The following is a 13985-nucleotide window of genomic DNA, read 5'->3' on the forward strand; positions in this document are numbered from 1 at the left end:
GTGTGTGTGTGTGTGTATAAAAGGATCTGTGTGTGTGTGTGTAAAAGGATCTGCACACACATGACAAACACAAAGTTTAGCCACAATCCAAAGGCTTCTCACTTATAACTAAAAAAATACTTAGAGCACACAGAGTAAGAAGCAATTAAAACATAAATGGCCTGAACCACCCCCCCCCCTCCACACAGACACACACACACCCCTTAAAGGCAGGAACTTACTATGGTCAGTCTGAAACTACATAGACCCAGCTACCTTGAACTCAGACATCTAGCTGCCTGCCTCGTTTACAGTTCAGAGTGTAAAGCTGTACCAGATTGTGAATGTCTTTTTGTTTTGTCTTGTTTATTTGAGGTAAGATCTCCAAATGTGACCCACGCTGGTCTCAAATGGCTGGCTTTAGACTCATGATCTTCCTCCCAGAACTGGGATTACACTGGTGCACCATCATGTAAGACAGAGGCAAACTCTGAGCGTCTACTACAGGCAGTCGCTACCTCAGAGTGTGGCAGTTCTGGGATGCAGCTGATAGCAGAGTGCTTGGCTAGCCTGTGAAAGGCCCTGGGTTCCACCTCTGTGCACACACAGACATAGAAAACAACAAACAAAACCCCAAAACAAAACCAGAGAGAGAGAGAGAGAGAGAGAGAGATTATGACAAAACGGAAAGCCCTGACCTAATTGCTTCAGTAAATGGAAACACAGGAAGATGAGGAGACAGGAAAATATCCTAAAAGATGCCCTGAACAAACTCTGCCATTCCTGTGATAACTACTGTGTCAGCTGCCTAGAGCTATGAAAGTCGGTGCTCAGCAGAGGGTCTCGGGGTCACCTCCATGCTCCCTCAGGCCTGAAGCCTTTCAGGTGTTGGATCATGGCAAAGGTTTGCTGCCTTGTCTCACAAACAATCAGAGCAGGGAGCACGGGAAGGGGACCATGGGGCAACAAGCAAAGAGGCAACCCATCTCTTCATCAAAAGCTCTCTGGGGTCCACCATCCATCCATGCTGAGAACCAAGTCTTGCTCCTCTGTAATATACATTCCCCATCCTGCCAAGATCACTTTGGGGTAGGGTTGGGGACTCAGAAGGATCCTTCACCAGCTAAGTGATCAAGCCTAGTTAGGTGGGGTCCTGGAAGCTTGACGGGGTACATTGTAGTGGCTGATCCGGATGGTAGAGAGTCTGCTGAAGCAGGGTACAGACTGCAGGAAGATCCTCAGGATCTGAAGGCCAAGAAGAGACTGGTAAGAGGCTGTCAGGCCTCTGGTGCAGGCCCAATGGCTTTGTTGACACTCACCCACACCCAGCTCCTGCAGTAGGCTGTGGTACTCAGGCTCGGCCTCCAGCAGCTTCAGAAGATTAGTGGACTCCATGCGTTCCAGCTGCACTTCCCAGTACACATAGATCTTCTGATTGAAAGTGACATAGACCAAGCAGGGACTATTGCGGCCCTCTTTGCAGGCGTACTGGCCTGGGAGAAGGGAGCAAGAAGAGAAAGGTCAAGGCTTAGTCCTGGTGGCAGGAGGAGGGCAGGAACAACATCAGAGTCTTCTCACCTTAGTGATGTTATGGGATAAAAGAGAGCTATGTGAATGCAAGGGGTAGGTAACATAATGATGAGAGGAGGCTTTTCCTGGCCCGTCCCTTTCTTCCAAGGCACACATCAACCTTCCAGGTAACCAGGTGTTTCCCAACTCCTTCCAGCTATTGAGAGGTCCTGGGGTCCAAGCCCACAGCTTTGTACATGCCAACTCTACCACCACACCACACCCTTGGTTCGTTATCCTTTTAGTTGCCAGATACATTCCTGTTCCCAAACAGCCACTGCTGCTTTTCAAAGTCCACAGTTGGGACTTCAGGGAATACCCTGGAAGCATTTTCTTCAGCCTGGCATGCTCAGGTGGAAATGTCTTCCCAGTCACCCCATTCTTTATACATTTAAAGATGGAGGTCTCAACTGTGCTTTACTTCTCATTCCAAACTACCATGCTAGGGCTGGAGAGATGGCTTGGGACACTGGCTGCTCTTTCAGAAGACTGGGGATTCAATTCCTAACACCCACAAGGTAGCTAGCCACTGTCTGTAACTCTGGTCCTGGGGATATGATGCCCTCTTCTGGCCTCTGTGGGCACTGTGCAGACACGGTACATAGACATACATCCAGGCAAACACTCAGACATAGAAGAATAAATAACCATTTCCTCCTAAATTAAAAACCACAGTCAAGCTGGCAGCATGGGACCTATCCATCACCCACTAGTGAAAGCTAAGGACGACACCTATCAAGGGCTACACTGAACGGAAATGAGTCACTTTCCAGCACATTGACTAAGCTGGAGCAGCTGAGCTTAGAGGGCACTGTCCCACCTGCACAGAAGGCACGGATATTTTCATCCACTTGGAAGCGCACAACAGTGCGGTTGTGATCGATGATATATGTCTGTCCATCCCAGGCACAGGCTACCACCTCCTCAAGCCCATTGCCCTGAAAAAGGTCAAAGACAGGATGCCAGAGGGTCAGGAACCATTTTAGTAAGAGACTAGTCAGATGTAGTATCACAGAGCTGTAACCTCAGTGCTGCAGAGGCAGAGGCAGGGGCAGAGTCAGGGTCAGGGTCAGGGGTAGCTTGTACTACAGAGCACATAGCAGGATCCTGTGTCAGAAAAGAAAAGAAAAAAACAGGAAAGAAAGGAGAAAAGGATCAGATGGTGGCTTGGGGGCAGTAAGACATAGAGAACCATGAACTTGACTCTGGTTGGCAAACTGTAAGTTAGGGTATCTCTCCATGTGCCAAGTGCCCCACAGGGCAATCAATGATTTACTTTGTTTAATACTCAAAGCAATACTATGATGTTGACATTATTCTCAGTTTTACCTTGGAAATTTCTGCTAAGATGGATAAAGTCACTTGTCAAGGTCACAAGTAGGGGAATAGAGGCAAAACCAAGTACAGGTCTGTTCTGGTCAAAGCCACCCAAAGCTTGTACCACAGTAGTATATTAGTGTAGACCCATCTGGCAAGTGAGGGACTACAGTGATGTCAAACAGACTCATGGACAAGGAAGAACACCACAGGACACACAGGACGAATAACCCACTTCTGGACCTAGTGCCTGTTTACGTTAGGGCCACTATTTTGGCTGAAAGGCCTGGAAATGATTTTCTAGTAGTCTCACAGAGAATTAAATTGTGTGCTATAAGGGCACACTTGACTGTAATAGACACACTCATTTCAGTCCGAGAAAAAAGGTTCAGTGACTGGGAGGTGAGAACAGTTGATTTAAATGTCTACTCATGAGTGGGCTGGAATGATGGTTCAGTGATTAAGAACGATGGCTTTTCTTCCAGAGGACCTAGGTTTGATTCCCAGTACCCACAAAGTGGCTAGCAACTCTCTGTAACTCCACTTCTAGGGGCTCTGATGCTCTCTTCTGACCTCCATGGTCCTAGGCACACATGTGGCATTCAGACATATATGCAGACAAAACATCCATACACGTGAACATAATTAAACCAAGGAATCTCGAAAAAGGAAAAGTCCACTGACCGTGACATCCAGCTTTTCCAGGGCAAAGAGCTGGTGATCCACCTGCACAGACCACAGCAACTTATCTGCTTCCTGCATCAGCTTCAGTGTTCCTAGAGAAAGAGCGGTGGGGGTATGTGTGTGTATATGCCTGAGTGTGTGTGCGTGTGTGTGCTGGACCTTTGAGCAGATCCCTCAGGCAGAACCCCACCTCACCCAGCCCAGGACTACTCACCATCTAAGGTACACAGGGCAAAGAGGCCTGCGTTACCACTTTCAGGGTAATGACCTATGTGGGGAATGGAGGCAGGAATGAGGGCAAGGCAGCTTTCTTCCAGAGCTGCCTTGTTCCTTTAGTTCCTTCCCTCCCTTACCTTGTTTGATGTTGCCAATTAGGTGAGTGGAAACGTTCTTGTTGTGGATCCGGCCAGAGGTCTGGTGCAGTACCACATCTCGGGCAGCTGGGGTCTCCCTGTGGGTAAAAGAGGGACCGAACATCAAGAAAGTCAAGGGAGCTGAGTTCTCCAGGGTCCACCTCTGGATCTCAGAAGCCCCCCCCTCCCCCCGACTCTTTCAGACCCATGTAGCAAATGGAAGGGGAGTGATGGGGCAGGAGTGCTGAGACCTGGCTCTGAATGGTGGAATCTCTGCAAAGCCTGGTTACAGCGAGCAAATGCTCTAATGTTAAAAGCTCTGGACTCCTGAGTCCCTAAATAGCCTTTTCTAATGGGGCAAAGTGTTTGGACTGGGACTTGGAAGGTGGGTCCTGGCACCTGCAGATCTGTCTCACCACCAGGCCACCATGTCCTTCTGCCGATGCACCCACCACCCACCCCTTACCTACTGTCTCCTGTGGCCTCCTCAGAGGCAGGAGGGGAGCCAGTGTCCTTGTTCCAGGTGCACAGGAGAACTGCATAAGCACACCCTGGCTGTGACACAACCAGCTCAGGCACACCCAGGGGTCCTGGGGTCACAGAGAGACTGTCTACCTGCACCAGAGAACAGAGTCTTAATGGGGGACAGAGCAGGAAGGAGGGGAGACTCTGCCCCCAGGAACAGGGAGACCCAGGCAGGGTTTCTGAGAGGAGCCTCCCAGCCTTGATGGGGGCCTGAGGTTTGTGAGTGCTTGTCTGGCACCACCCCCTCCACGGTCAATCTGCTTTCTGCAGGGTGCCCACTGGCTTCCACCTGGTTCATACCACACACCTTCACACACTGAAGTCTTAGTCCACCATTCCCTGCACTCTGTACCTGTTACTAGAACTCCACTCATCTAAAAATGACCCGGGTCTCTCTCAGCAAGGAGATTGTCCTTTCTTCCCAGACAGCCCCACTTTCTATAAGCCTTTCTGCTCACTCTTCTCACCTGACCCTCCAGCATCCACTTCTTGAGGGACACCAACTGCCCTGCCAGGTGTTCAGGCCCCTCAGTCAGCTCTTCCCAGCGGAAGGCCCGCACCACACGGTCTGTGTATCCTACCACCAGCTCATAACACCCATCTCCATCTGTAGGCACAGAAACACAATGGATTTGGAGCCAAACCTCAACTGCTCAGCTTCCGCCTACGGCTACCTTTCCATGGCTGACACTCCTGCCACTTTCAATTGAGTGGAGCTTCATGCCCAGGCTTCTGAGCCACTCACCACACCCTAGGGTTGCTGCCCACCCCTGCCTGGCCTTGTGCTCATGCAGCTTCTCATGGAAATGCTCTGCAGGCCCCATCATCTCAGCCCTCAGCTTCCTATCTCCACGCCACAGCCCCTTGACTCACTCTGCACACCTCCGGCTACACAGCTTCTAGCCCATTAGCATCCCCAAGTCTCCACCGCTCACTCTCCTGCCACTTTCAGCTTTTTTTTTTTTTTAAAGATTTATTTATTTTATGTATGTGAGTACACGCTGTCTTCCGACACACCAGAAGAGGGTACCAGATCTCATTACAGATGGTTGTGAGCCACCATGTGGTTGCTGGGAATTGAACTCAGGACCTCTGGACCTCAGTGCTCTTAACCACTGAGCCATCTCTCCAGCTCCCCACTTTCAGCTCTTTACCAAATGCTACCTTCCAGCAGAGCGTCTGTGACAACTCCTTCTAAGACTGCCACTACTCGAGCCTGGCTCAGAGGGTAAGAGTACTGCTGCTCTTCCAGAGGGCAAGAGTACTGCTGTTCTTCCAGAGGACCCTGGTTGAGTTCCCAATACTCATGTCAAGTGGCTCACAACTCCCTGAAACTCCTGCTACAGATTTGACCTTCGCTTACGTCCACAAACCCACACACAACCACACATAATTAAATACAAGTAAATCTTTAAAATTGCTGTCTCTATCTTGACACCTTCAGCCCTGTGATTTACTTACTACCCTCTAATATAGTATTGATTCTTGGCAGTGTTCTAATCCTGAGCTAAATTCCCAGCCTCATTATTTCATTTTGTTATAAAATTTATTCTGACTCCTCTTAGTATGATCTTAGATGGTCTGAATTCTTTTTCCTGCTTTATTCATTTTTGTAATTCTAGAACCTAGAACAGTTCCCAGCTTATAACAGGAGCTCAGTAACTATGCATCAAACATACAACAAGTGAAGGTAAAGTAGAGAGGAAGATAACACATAGCACAAGGCAGGATGGAGCCAACTCTCCTCGGCAGTCCCTGGGGTCTGCCCGAGAGCCCACCGGCCCCTCCTTGGCTGCTCATGCCCACCGATGTCGCTGATCAGCATGACCTTTGTGTTGGCAGGGATGTGCTGCTTGAAGACAGGTCGCTGCTCCTCGACAAGTGTCTCATGGTGCCCAGAAGCATCCAGAGCCTTGGTGGGTGTCAGGTCAAACAAGTGAAGCCAGCCTTCTGCGCTGACTGCTACCACCAGGTTCTGGGAGAGGCAGAGGCACAGGAGAGACACAGGGGTTGGTGAGAACTTATCAGAGCAGACATCAAGGGCCAGGGCTGACTTTCCCTGAGAGTCACAATGGAGGCAAGGCCTTGAAGCTCTACCTCACCGGCCTGAGTTCTTACCTTCCCTTTATTGCAGACATCTCCGACCCCAACGCAAGTCAACTGCAAGAGAGAAAGAGCCTGAGAGAGGTACCAAGAGAGACCATTCACCTCTAAACTTCCAAAGCATTCATGAAAGCTTGTGTCATGCAATTTATACAAATAGTCTTTATTAATAGACACACTGAACTGGACAGTTTGTTTTGTTCAAACGGTAATACCTTGGAGACTCAAGGAGGTAAAAACTCAGATTTAGGCAAAAAAAATTTAAAAAAAAATTCTTTTCTAATGTATGGTGCACACCTAGACTCCTCCAGTACTCAGGAGGCTGAAGCAGAAGGACTGCTATGAATTCCAGGCCAACCAGAGTTATATGGCAAGACCCTGTCTTATAAGCCCTCTATGGCCCCACCCCCCACCCCCCAAAAAAATACCCCACCAAACAGAAAAACAGCCTAATTATCATATTTCTAGACTATTCTAAGTATTACTCTCATTTTTCGTTATATACAGTCACATACTGTGTAAGGACATTTTAGTTAACAACACGTCACATATATGGTGGTGGACCTATAAGTTCCCATCACATAGCCAGGTGTCAATGAAGAGGCTGAGGCAGGAGGACTGAGAGTATGAAGCTAGCCTGAGCTACAAAGCAAGACCCCACCTCATACACCTGAGCTAACACAGTAGTTGTCTTAGTTTATATAAATGCTGTGGTCACCTGATGATCAAAGAACCCAGCAATGCATTTCTCAGAACATGTCCTTGCTGTTAACCGGTGTATGGCTACACTGCATACTTCAGACAATCCCAGGCAGTCTCCATACAGTAGCAAGCTCACTCTACAACATAAGGACAATATAGTTTTCCCCTGTTACACTGAGACTGAGAATATGCCTCCTTCAGATTGCTTGGAGGCAACTTCTTGATTAATGACTGATTTGGGAGGGCATAGCCCTGGGCACGTGGTTCTGGGTTGTATGAGAAAGAAGGCCAGTAAGCGCCTTCATATTCTCTGCAGGAATTGATACTTCCAGGTTCCCACCTTGAGATCCTGTACTGTTTTCAGACTTCAAAACAGACTATAAATTGTGAACCGTAATATACTCCTTCCTTCCGGAGTTGTTTTAGATCATAGTCTTTATCATGGCAACAGAGAGCAAGCTCCCACAAACTAGTCTTGTGGGAGAGTTGAAAGGGGAGCAGAGCAAGTGAGAGCAATTCCTAACTCCCCAACCCCCAAGCCCGCCATCCCCTCAATGCAACAAACTCTGAAGCAGTAATCCAATGAGTTGCCTGGGGACTCACTGTGGGGCTCTTCCTTGCCATCCAACACAAAGGCACCTTATCTCCCCCCTGAGACCCACAGGGATGAGTACTGACCATTCCCTGGCATGCACAGGTAAGCCACGGCCGGCTGTCATCACTCTTATACACGTACAGTTTTCCGCTGGTGTCTCCTACTACCAGCTCATTTAACTGCAAACAGAGAGAGCACTGTTAGAGAGGGATCGAAGCTCAGCTGTCTCTGGAAAAACCGTAACCTTTATATTTATATTTGAATATGAGTAACTTTGTTAAAAACCCTCTGACAGGCTGCAGGTGTAACTCAGTTGGTGATGTGCTTTGCCTAACATGCATGAGGCCCTGGGCTCTGTCTCCAGCCCCACGGGGGCCAGGTGCAGTTGCTAGGTATGGTGGCATACCCTTTAATCCCCCCACTCCAGAGGACAAGGCAGGAGGATCACTGTGAGTTCAAAGCCAGACTGGTCTACAGACTGCTTCAGGACAGTCAGGGCTACATAGTGTCTCAAAACAAAATAAAAGCAAACCAAACACCAGCAAGGAAAAATAGGCACCGAGGTACACATCAGGTATCTCAGCACTGGAGGGGAAGACAAGGTGTCAGAAGTTCAAGGACATTTTCAAGTTGCAGAGCAAATTTAAGCCAGCCTTTAAATCAAGGCTTTGAGAGATCTGCCTGTGATCCCAGCACTCAGGAGACTGAGGCCAGAGGATAGCAAGTTCAAGGCCAGACTAGGTTACACTGAAAGAACAAGTTTCAGGGGGAAAAAAAAAACATCTTTTGAGACTGCCTGTGGGCAGGGGGTGGCTCAGCAGCAGAGCACTTACCTGGCACAGGTAAAGAAGCAGAGGGAACCAACAACAAACATCTTTTGGAATCAATACAGACATAGTTTTCCACAGCTTACTTCCGTGTGTGTGTGTGTGTGTGTGTGTTTGTGTGTGTGTGTGTGTGTGTGTGTGTGTGTGTGTTTATTAGAGCAGTGATTTAGGTAAGCCAGCTGTCTGCACAGTTCTGCACACATGCCTAGCTTGGGATATGTTTTGAAAACAGCCTGACAGTGAATTTCTGAAGACTCACCTCAGATGTCATATTTTATCAGAGGTCAAGACTACAAAGCCAGTTCCCAGGGTCCTGTCTCTTCTTACAAGACCCCTTCGTTTTAATGATTTTCATGTGTACAGGAACACAGAGGAATGGCCCTGCTTGAGGTACAGAGCATGAAGGTATGAGCGTCCTGACTCTGGGTGTGGGAGCGGGGGGGGGGGGGCCTTCAGGGAGCTTCTCCCCTGACCCCCCAATAGTCCAGAAATAACTACCTATCTGGGGAGCTCTCATGATAACTGGGTGGTTCTAAACCCTGTCGCTACAGTTTTTTTTTTTTTTCCTTCTCTGGGAAAGAAGACAATGTTTCCCACAAAGAGAGGAAATTAGAGTTAGATTCTTAAGAGATCAAAAATAATAAGGGAGACTGAGGGGGTGACATGGGTCTGTTAGACCCAGATATTCGAGACCTGCCCAAAACAAGAAATTTGAGAGAAACTGGGATTGCCATAATGATTTGACTTTTAAAGATGTATTTATAACAGTATGGTAGTTTTGTGCTAGCCTATTAGACTATACAAAAAGAAAAACAAACAAACAAGAAGGCAGTGTCAGGTCATATAAGCGTACATTGTACTGATTTACAACATCCCACAGCTGAGGTCTCTCTCATTTACTGTCACCTGAGAGGACTTCTGCAGACTCCGCAGAGAGAGGCCACACACTGTAAGGGTTTAGCGTGCAACTGTTGAATTTTAACACAGCTCTTTCTGCCTATTCCCCTACCCCTTTTCTTTCTCTCTTTCTCTCAATCTCTCCCCCTCCCTTTCTGTATATCCCTAGCTGTCCTAAACTTGCTCTGTAGACCAGGTTAGCCTTGGACTCAGTTCCACCTGCCTCTGCCTCCCAAGTGCTGGGATTAAAGATGTGTGCCACCATGCTGGGCTCCCCCGACCCCCTCTCTTACTTTTTCTCAAAAAAGATTTAATTTTACTTTGTGTATATAAATGTTTTGCCTGCATGTATGTCTGTGCATCATGCATGCCTGGTGTCCTCAGAGGTCAGAAGAGGCTGTCAGAGGCCCTGGTACTGGAGTCAGAGACGATTGTGAGGCCCTGGGTTCTAGGAATCAAACTGAGGTCCTTTAGAAGAGCAGCCAATACTCTAAACCACCAAGCAATCACTCCAACCTTGTGTGTGTGTGTGTGTGTGTGTGTGTGTGTGTGTGTGTGTGTGTGTGTGCGCGCTCCCTCCTTCCATCTTGGGGGTCCCAGAGCCCACACTCAGTTCCCCAGGCTTGGTGGTTAAGCCCCTTGTTCTGCTGTCCCTGCTTGTTTTCCATGTATAAGATGCTGAGAGGGGCCTATAACAGTGTGCATGCCTACAATCCGGCATCCAGAGGTTGAGGAAGAGGGGAGGGCTGCAAATTCCAGCTCAGCCTGAGGTGAGTACATTGTGAGACTTTATCAAAGAAAGAAAAATTAGAAAGAAAAGAAAGTGCTCAGCCAGCCCTCCAGTTTCCAGGCAGCAGTCTTGTAGAGAAAGAATTCTCAGTTTTGTGGAGCCCCAGACACAGGAAAAGAACCATAAAACAGCATGGGAAGTACACTGAGCAAGCAGATGTGACTCAGCTAAGCAGTTTGAGGCAACATGTGGGAGCGGACATTTCCAAGGCAGCGATCTGACTTCTAGCACTTGAATGCTTCTCATCAGACCTGCTGCTCTGACAGAGCTTGGCTCTGGCCTCACCCGTAACACAGTGATGGTGAAGACCCTCAGAGGGAAAGCCCACCATATTTAAGGAGTGCTGAAGGAGAAAGGTGCAGTCTTTCTGCGATCTGCTTCAGTCTCCCAAGGGCTTGCCCCTGCTGCATCCAGCCAGGGTTCTGTGGGCGGTCTGAGAACAAATTTCATTCCTGGCTTCTCCCTCTGCCTCAGCAGGAAGTAAATCAGCTTCAAAGAACTTTAGGCTAAGGATTTATCAAGTTGAAATCAGACTTTGTCCCCGTTCCCAAAGCTCCAATTGTCTAGGGACTACTAATCATGTTTTATTGGTAGATTTGAGACAGTGTTTCACTCCATAGCCTTGGGTGGCCTGGAATCTGCTGTGTAGATCAGGCTGAACTTGCAGTGACACTCCTGCCTCTGTATCCTGGGTGCTGGGATTACAGACGTGTACCACCTTGCTTAGCAACAATCCTCACAAAACCCCCTCTTTTAGAATGGCTGGGGAAAGAATTCAAGGCCTCACACATGCTAGATGAGTACCCCTCCACTGGGCTACATTCTCAGACTATGGCTACAGTCTTATGGAACATGTGGTACAGCTGGTCACTTGTTAACTAACTTCTTCTACCCTTCCCACGCCTCCCCCCAACACAAAGGTGGCTTTGAAACAATCGCATCTGCTTTGTCTTTTAAACAGGACCAACACTTCCACCACACAACATTTTGTTTTTCCCACTTGTCTTTAATAACAATTATAAAGTTAAAATTCTGAGTTTGATCCCTGGACACAATCTATGTGATGGATGAGAGAACCAACTCCTGCAAGCTGTCCTTTGACCTCTACATCTGCCCTGTGCGCATGCATGTACACATGTGCTTGCCCTGTCACTCACACATGCAAATAAAGCAAGTATAATTCACAAATTATTGAGGGTGGGGATGAAGTGGTTTAGAGAGGGGCTTAGAACACTTACTACTCTTGCAGGGTACTCAGGTTTGGTTCCCAGCATCCACACAACAGCTCACAAGCATTTGTAACTTCAGAGTTCCCAACTTGGGCAAGAAAAATAAGGACAGCATAAATGACGGTTGAACCTCTGTATCTGTGGGGCATTGATCATAGGAACTCCGTGAATACTCAAATCAAGTTCCTTATACCAAACCATACAGTAACATCTGCACATAACCCCATGTATATTTTCATTTCTTTTCTTTTTCATTTTTGGTGTTTCAAGACGTGGTTTCCGTGTAGCTCTGGCTGTCTTGCAACTTGCTCTGTAGATGAGGCTAGACTCCAACTTGAGATCCCACCTGCTCTTGCCTTCCAAATGCTGGGACTGAAGGTGTGCGTCATCACATCCAGCTTGATTCTCATTCTTTTATTTATTTTTGTGGTTCTGAGAATTCAATCCAGGGCTTTGTTCACAGTTAGGCAAGTGTTTGGTAGCTGCATCCCCAGGATGCCGCTACGTATTTAATCATCTCCAGGATTATCTGAATACAGACCCACACTGCATATACTTTGGTCAGTGGTGGGCTCCATGTATCAGGATAAATACATTCAGGTTTGTGCAAGCAAACACTATAACGTTAGGACAACAAAGTAATCCAATAATGCTTTCCTCAAAGTATCCCCTCCCTTAGGTTATGCTGTACTGTGCAGTTTAAGTAATGGTATCAAGAAATGAAATCTGAACATACTAGGTACAGTTCCCCCCCCACCCCACCTTTTTGAATATTTCCTATGGTAGGTCTGGTGGGTTTGGGAGGGCTGCTAATATTGTTAACACTGACAGTTCCAGAGCCTTAACTGTGTGCCTGTCATTGCTTCGCCTGTTTAATCTGCATTTATCTATTTAAATGATGAGAAAAGGAACGACTGCCTAGGACAGAAAACAAAGTAGGTGGAAATTGCTTTTGTAATTCAACAAGAGGTAGCACTACAAAGTCACCCGACACCTGAGTCTATTCTGGGTAGGCACAGTAGAAGCCCGACATGGTCAACACTTATTGTGGGGTATCTTCTGTAGGTTGGAGGCAGCAGAGTATCTACCGGTTGATTCCAGTGCAGGAGACAAAGGCAATAACAATCATGAATATGGGCAAGCATGGTAGCATGGGGGATGGGCAGGGGAGGCAAAGTCATAGGTAGAGGGATATTATTAAATTCACTTTACAGGCTAAAAAAAAAAAAGAGCTTTGAAAAGTAAAGATGTTTGCAAAGGTATTGCGACTACGAAAGGAAATAATGCAGGAAACAGGCTTTTACAACCTCCTACCCTGACAAGTCACTGAACTGAGCAAGAGAACCAACTACTTATCCTCTTAAAAATTAATAATAATAAAAATAAAATACAGCTGGAGAGATGACTCAGCGATTAGGACACTAGCTGCTCTTCCAGATGAATAGGGTTCAATTCCTAGCATCTACGTGGCAGCTCTCAAGTGTCTGTAACTCCATTTCTAGGGAATCCAACGTTCCTCTTCTGGCCTCCCTGGGCCCTGCTCGCACACGGTGCATAGATATACATGCAAGCAAAACACACTACACATAAAATTTAAAGTTAAAACAAAAAATAACTTTACTAGAGGATCTGGCCCAACTAAGCCGCCTGCAGTGATGGTCAGGGGCCAATACTGTCAATCAAAATTTTCTCCCCCACACGCCATGTTGACCCCAGTGCGCAAGCGCACCTCACGCCACTTTCCCATATTTCGCCCCGCCCAAATACTGTCGTTTGCAGTGCGCATGCACTCACCGCGTCGTTATCGACGTCTCCGAGGCAGATGGCGTGCGGGAAGAGACTCCCGCTGAAGTCCAGCGCCACGCGCTGCACATAGCTAACCGACCTCATGGCACTCTGGAGGGCTGAGGTGCCGAGCCACCGCACCAAAACGACCCTCGAGCCCTGTCGACAGCCGTGCGCCAGTGTCAGGCCACCGAACCGGAAGTCTACGTCACCGCTTGAGCCTTGAGTTCCGGCTTTCTCCAACTAACCTTAGGGGAGGAGGCGGGCCTTCCGTGCCGGGAGCCGACCTGGCCCTTGGTGCTTGTCCCTCTTCTCTGAAGGGGATTCAAACCATTCCTCGAGTCATAGTAATAGCTGTCATAATTAACAACTTTGTTTTCCAACAGTTTCTATGAAATTACCCAATAGAGTTGTCAACACGACGTAGTGAACAAAAAACAAAAACAAGAAGTCAGAAAGAGCTCAGCAATGAGCAGCACTGGCTGTTCTTGCAGAGAACCCTGTGTAGATTCCTAGCCTCAACATGGTGCTCGCATCCACGCATCTATAATTACAGTTCTAGGAGATCCGACGCCAGACACCCTCTTCTGGGATCCTGGGCACCTAGGTGATGCACAGATACACATGTAG

At 47.8% G+C, this 13985-nt stretch overlaps 1 protein-coding gene across 7 annotated transcripts; it reads right to left on the reverse strand.

Moving 5' to 3' along the window:
- Window positions 1-326: 326 nt before the first annotated feature.
- Window positions 327-13878, reverse strand: Itfg2 (integrin alpha FG-GAP repeat containing 2). Of its 7 annotated transcripts, none has more exons than NM_001108648.2 (12): window positions 13365-13569; window positions 7911-8006; window positions 6546-6587; window positions 6234-6402; window positions 4895-5034; window positions 4369-4517; window positions 3903-4000; window positions 3764-3817; window positions 3550-3641; window positions 2369-2486; window positions 1299-1472; window positions 327-1224 (listed from the first exon to the last, which is right to left on the reverse strand). In NM_001108648.2, exons 1-12 carry the CDS (start codon window positions 13458-13460, stop codon window positions 1121-1123), a joined length of 1332 nt encoding a protein of 443 aa, NP_001102118.2. In that variant the 5' UTR covers window positions 13461-13569; the 3' UTR covers window positions 327-1120. The 7 variants fall into 7 exon arrangements, with proteins under 7 accessions (NP_001102118.2, XP_063142432.1, XP_063142436.1 ...); XM_063286362.1 differs by having other exon boundaries at window positions 329-1242; window positions 13365-13878; XM_063286366.1 differs by having other exon boundaries at window positions 329-1224; window positions 11580-13559.
- Window positions 13879-13985: the final 107 nt, after the last annotated feature.

The sequence above is a fragment of the Rattus norvegicus genome, chromosome 4 (genome assembly GCF_036323735.1).
Source record: "Rattus norvegicus strain BN/NHsdMcwi chromosome 4, GRCr8, whole genome shotgun sequence".
NCBI lineage: Eukaryota > Metazoa > Chordata > Mammalia > Rodentia > Muridae > Rattus > Rattus norvegicus.